The sequence below is a fragment of the Stegastes partitus genome, unplaced genomic scaffold (assembly GCF_000690725.1).
Source record: "Stegastes partitus isolate 25-593 unplaced genomic scaffold, Stegastes_partitus-1.0.2 Scaffold363, whole genome shotgun sequence".
NCBI lineage: Eukaryota > Metazoa > Chordata > Actinopteri > Pomacentridae > Stegastes > Stegastes partitus.
In genome coordinates this window covers 410,625-416,946 of record NW_007578094.1, presented here as the reverse complement: position 1 = coordinate 416,946, position 6,322 = coordinate 410,625, and the positions used below count along the sequence as shown (strand labels likewise).

Here is a 6,322-nt window from a genome sequence, read left to right as displayed (position 1 = left end):
TAAATTGTCCTTAAAAACGCAGAAAGATCCCGGGTGTCCTCACCGGGACGCAAACCAACGACCTTCTAGCTGCGAGACGATGGTGCTAACCACCTGCTTGCAGCCCCATCATGAAGAAAAATTAATTGAAGAAAATGAATGTAAACAGATCTGCAGCAGTAACCAGGAAGTAGAGAATGAGCCACATTACCACGAATCAGAGCCACAGTGGCCGTCGTCCTAAAAACAGACGGTGAGCTGCTTGTGTGATCTCACTCTGAAAACCAGACAGGTGGAGCTTCAGAGGTTCTCAATGATCATCAGCATTTGTCAGAAAGTACGAGAGACACTGTACAACACCAACCTCTATGTACAGCATCCAGGAAAACTGCAAGATGAAGCTTTGCTGAAAACCTTGAAAAGAAACCCGACAAATAATGGAAGCACATCCTTTGGTCAGATGAGACCAAAGTAAACTTGTTCAGCTCAGATGGGGTTCAGCTTGTTTGGTGTGAACCTGACTAGGACCACCACAGTGAGGCATGGAGGTGGAAGTGTGATGATACGAGGCCTTATGAGTGTAAAAGGTGACGGGAGATGATATTTACAGATGATGTCATGTATGTAGATAAACCAAAAAAAAGTTTGTTTTGTCTAAACGTCCAGGGATTTTTCTTTTGGTTTCCAGACTGTTTCACAGAAGAACATTATCTATTATGTTACCTCAGCAACATCCCCAAAACATTCTCAGCATGTGGAGGCCATAACATTCTACCATCGGTAATGAATCACAGGGATAGGTCCTGTCAGACGCGGCCTCGATAACATCTCAAAAACATTTTTCTGCTGTTGGATCGACAGCATCCTGGTTGTCGTGTTACATAATCTGTGGCATCGACGACATCCTTAAACCATCGTGTTAAAGTCTTAGCTAACCTTTAACGTTATAGGAGCATTATTTGAACTGATAAAGATCCTTAAAAAGTTTTCTAAAACATTTAGAGCTTGTAGGTAACGTTTGCCAAAGGTGGCGGGACATTCCTTGTTGGCTTTATGACTTGGATCCAGGAACAGCTTCAGGGTGTTTTAAAGAGAAAGAACGACACAAACCCTCCAGCAAGAGAGCAGCTGAAAGAAAAATGTCCCGAAGGAGCAACAGAAAGTCCCTCCATAGAAGGAACTCAATGCAACAAAAGTCAAAAGACGTTCCACCTCTCATCCAAGAGGCTTCATCAGCTCTGACTGACTAGTTGGGAGATCCAGATATCCTTAAGGAGACATTAACACCTGAGTTTCGGTTTCCTCCCCTTCGTTATGTGAGTCGTTAGTGCTCCTCCTGCCACAGTGGGGTTCGTTAGGGTCTTCTGTGGCCAGGTGTGGATGGATTTCATCTTCCTGGGGAGAGATCTTGATTGTAAACAGGAGAGAGGTGATGCATCAGACCTCCACCTCTGGTGAGGGATGGTCTCTCCAGTTAGATGGCTTCTTTCACTCCTCTCTCAAACCATCCGTCCTCCAAAAAATCTGTACATCATTGTCTTCAAATCCTTTGTCCTTCAGATGTGAGTTGAGTCCTTCATAAGTCCAACTTTCTCAGGAAGCGTCTGTTACGTTGGACAGATTGAGCCTGGCTGTTTCTGTACAGCGTTGAGGTATTTGTACTTCACATTGTAAATATTGTAGTTTGCTCCACTACGTTCATCCAACAGTTCTTTCATGGTGATGATTTTACACAAGAAGGCTTCTTCTATAAACCAGTGTGTTACGTCTGACTCTTGTTCAACGGGGACATCTAGTGGCCAAACGTTGTCAAAGCAGTTTCATTAGTCCAGTCGGGCCTTCAGTTTATCATCCTGATGCCAAAATTGGATTTTAAATGAGTTTTTAGTTGACCAATAGGCTTTTAATTATATAGACAAGCGATAACAGACGGTAAGACATTATGTTACGGCACTTATGTTAATGACGAATTTAGTTTTTTCGAATTTTTTGCTAACGAAGCCAAACTGTTCTCATGGCTGCTAACAATCTTTTTCCTCTTCGTGTCGATCTCTAGGTCTTTGAGGACGATTCTTCCTTCAGAAAAGTTTCCTTTGTTGTCTGCGTCCATTGAAACCAACGTTGTTCAGTGTTTGATTGAGATATTTGCTCGGATTGATCGAAGTAGTTGAAGCCATGATCCTTAGATTCTTCTTATTCTTATAGGTGCAGGGCTCACGTTTTGCTTCTTACAAGTGCTGAGCTCCTTCTGGTTCTGCACTGCGGCCACTGGCACTAAAAAAAAGCTGAGACATGATTTCATAGTGTCTCGGTGTTTAGCACTGTTGCCTCACAGCTAGAAGGTCGCCGGTTCGCATCCCAGTCTCCATGTTCTCCCTGTGCAGCGTGGGTTCTCTCCTGGTTCTCCGGCTTCCTCCCACAGTCCAGAAACATGCTGAGGTTAATTGATGATTCTAAATTGTCTGTAGGTGTGAATGTGAGTGTGCTTGGTTGTCTGTCTCTAAGTGTAGCCCTGTGATAGACTGGTTACCTGTCCAGGTGAACCTGCCTTCACCCTGAGTCAGCTGGGATAGACTCCATCCTCCCACGACCCTAGTGAGGATTAAGGTGTAGAGATGATGGATGGATGACTTCATCGCCTTTCTTTGTCAGTGATGGACCCGAGCAGCAGCTCACTGAGCTAAAAGATATCAATCCTTGTCCTGAAGTTACGGATCCAACTTGCCGATTTCCTTTACCTCCCCTCATGCTTATGTTGGTTCACTGAGTCACTTTAGATTGAACTTTAGTCGTACATACTTGTTTTGGTTTTTATTTATATGTATGTATACTTACTTACTTTATCTATTACATTTTTTTGCATGCCACTGTCTTGGGCTGCTGCAATGCCCGACCTTCCCGTATGGGGATCAATAACGAATCATCTTATCTAACCACGACTTTCAATCGACTAGTAACTGAAACATAACTCCTGCAGCAACTATTCTCAGTATGCAGAGAATCAGAACGTTCTGGAGCATGGAAGAAACGACCATATTTAATGGAATAGAAGCTGTATTTTCTCAAAAACTGGTGACGATTGAATAAGAAATAATTTTGCACATGTTTGTTGTTTTTTAAATGCAATAAGACCACAGAAATCATCACAACTAACCATTAACACGATGTTTTACTGACTTTTGTTGCTTTTTTATGTCATTTTCAGGCTGAAGAAATTCACTCTGCGTTCACATCTGGAGTAATTTTGAGCTCAGCTGTATATAGACGTGGTGGTCATTAACCCAGAATAACACATACGAGCGCACACGCAGTACAGTTTTGTTATTTCTTTATTTAGTTTCTACTCTACAGGCTGAGGGAAATGACAGATGTGTAGGAACCACTCTGCAGGCCCATACAGGGAAGAAAACGCCATCACATGCCAAAATGATCTGCCTTTTTCCACTCTCGCCCCGCTGTTGACAAGTTTGCTTAGCAGCAGGAAAAGTTGAGCTCAAGAGGAATTTAAAAAAAGACAGTTCTGATGATGAAATCCAACGTTGGGCTCCTAGTAGGGGATCGGGCCGTAGTAGGCGGTGTAGGCGGCGATGATGCCGGACGTGTCCATCATGTTCTCACAGCCCAGGTTGGCCTCGCACACTTCTCTCAGGCTGCACGGAGACAACACAGGAGGTAAATCCCTGAGATCTTTAAGAGAACGTTTGATATGTGACATGCAGACTCCAGCAGAACGTCTGTGGACTGAGTCAGACAGAAAACGAACCTCTCCAGCTGTGCCAGGGACAACTCTCCAGCTGCTCTCTTCTGTCTCACCACCTCGGAGGCCTGATCCCGCTCCACGAACAGCCCTGCACATCATTTAGCACAACAAATTCAGATTCTAACATGTGAGGAATCGTGTAAATAAAACAGGATGTCTTGCAGACTATCTTTACTTATAGAATTAATACAAACACATGCACTTCAGTAGCTTCTCAGCTCAAAAATGGACATGATTTAAAAGCAAAACAGCAAAATAAACCTGCTCTATGTTGAACTGGAGTCTAACGCTGCCAATAAAATGTGGATTAATACAGAATTCATGCATGTGTGTGTTTGCAAGAGTCTAATTTACATCTGCATTAATACAAAAGTTAAAGTTATTTAATAATTCCAACTTTAACAAGACAAAACGTTGAACTAATTCTCCTTTCAGAGGCTGCAAGCTTCAAGTAAAAACTACATATTAAGTGGCTTCATAAACTGAATACAACCAAACTAACTGATGGACTTTTAGTATTAAATCACATTCATACCATCCTGGTTGTTCTCAGCAGGCTGAGCTCCAGCGTCAGCATCTGTCAAACACAAGGAGACATATTAATATCATAGAAGCTATTTTGTTTTGTATTTTAAAAAATATTTCAGTCGGTGTATCGAGTTTTTCACTAGCTGGCCAGATTTATAAACTTTTTTTTCAATTAAAAGATAATACTATAAATGAAATGTGCTGTGTTTTTGTGAACCATCTAAGAAATAACATTTGGGCTCCTCCAAAACAATATGAATTACACGTTCAGACAACTTCTAATGGAATTATGTTCAATTAACAAACTCCACTGAGCTACGGGAGTCAACTTTTCCTGCTGATTTGAAGTTTTTGTTAACAAACAAACACTGAAAACATTAATTTTTAAGTTGATTACTCAGAAAAAAACAGGTTGCACCTACTAGTATGTTTAAAAGAACTTGTGTAATTTACTTAATTGGCATTGTATTTGTGTTGGATTTGTTATCCTGAAGTCAAGGTTAAAAAAAAAAAAAAGAATAAGAAAAAAAAGCCAATTTTATTAAGTTACCTCGACTTAAATGTAGCTTTAATTAAAATAACATGAAAATTTGAGTTTAAGTAACATGAAGTTTTAAGTTGGTGGAACATCATTGTGTCAATCCAACAAAAATCAGTAATTTTTTATTTTTATTGTTAAAAAATCTTATAAGAATGCTTTTAATTAAGTCAGTCCTTTGGTTTACTTTTATGTTTTTAGAGGGCTGATCTTACCTGAAGCCACACAGATGACTGCCAGGGAGCAGAGAACCAGGACCACCAGAGTCTTCATCTTTTTCTTTTCTTTTCTTTCGCTGTCTGAAGTTGGACCAGAGACTTGAGCAGCTCGAACCCTTTCTTTGTGTACATGTCGACGCAGCGGGTTTATAGATGCCCTCATCGCGACACGTGATTGGTCAGGGAATCATATATCACGATGCAGAAATACACACCTCCGCAAAAAATCCAACATACCAAAAATAAACTTTTATATGACCTTTTGCAGCACATGCTGCACACAGAGGGAATCAGAGAGGTGGGGTTTGCTTTAGATGGTGAGAAAACAAATGAATTCTACTTTTCTGTCCTAAAATAGCAGATTTAATGAGAAGATAAGGAAAAAAGACCCTTGAAAACTCTAATAAGAGACACAGATTGATCACATCATCACACCTGCTCTCTCATTAGCTAACATTTAATGAAAGTTTGAGGAGGTAATACCGGCTGGCAGCCTGTAGAGGTCATAGTTTCACAGCGCGCCCACACACTTCTACATGTAGGTCACTCAGTGCACGAGGCAGGAAAAGCCATTTAGCAGGAGCCACATCATGAGACGTGATTTTAATCCCGGAGCTTTCTCTCTTTTATTGCGAACCGCAGTGATTTCCTACATAAAGAAAGAAAGCGGCGTTTGGAAACTGTTCATTTGAAGAGCTGTGGCGGGGCTAATTTGGAGCGAGCCGAGTTATTTTTACCACAACAAGTGAGCGGTTTGCCAATTAAGCGAAGGGGAAAGCCGTGGAGGGCCAGCGTTTTTATTTAAAACACGACTTTCCAGCTAGAAGAGCGTCTTTTAATCTTTTGAAACATCGGATCTTCTGTGTTTTATTGGTTAGTTATAGCGTGGATGCTCTGCTAGCGACTAAACGCAGCGTGTTGTCGCATCTCAACGTCCAAGTCTTTGAATTTCCCTAATTTATGACATGAAAACGTCCTTCTGTGCTTTTCCTGACTGGACGTTCAGCCTCTGGACTGGACCTGATGCTAACGTACGGGCTGTAATTTCACCGTCTGGGTCAACGCTGGGGCATCTTGTCTCGTTTCAGGACGAGACTTCAAGGATTCAACCTCAGCACGACTTTAATTGAGCACATCTGCGGCCATGTGGCAGCGAAGGAAAACAAACCTCCAGAGCGACTGTCCTGGTCGGCCGTGCTGACGTCGGCTGTGTGCTGACCGGTCTGTGAGGATCCTGATAGGCAGACGTGGAACACCGCACGGATTCCTCCTACAAGAAACCATACAAGAAAACTCCAG

The 6,322-nt window shown here is 41.9% G+C and overlaps 1 protein-coding gene across 1 annotated transcript; it reads right to left on the bottom strand.

Moving 5' to 3' along the window:
* Positions 1–3,290: 3,290 nt before the first annotated feature.
* Positions 3,291–5,319, bottom strand: bglap (bone gamma-carboxyglutamate (gla) protein). The gene is made up of 4 exons (XM_008284549.1): positions 5,021–5,319; positions 4,275–4,316; positions 3,743–3,827; positions 3,291–3,629 (listed from the first exon to the last, which is right to left on the bottom strand). Exons 1-4 carry the CDS (start codon positions 5,184–5,186, stop codon positions 3,527–3,529), a joined length of 396 nt encoding a protein of 131 aa, XP_008282771.1. The 5' UTR covers positions 5,187–5,319; the 3' UTR covers positions 3,291–3,526.
* Positions 5,320–6,322: the final 1,003 nt, after the last annotated feature.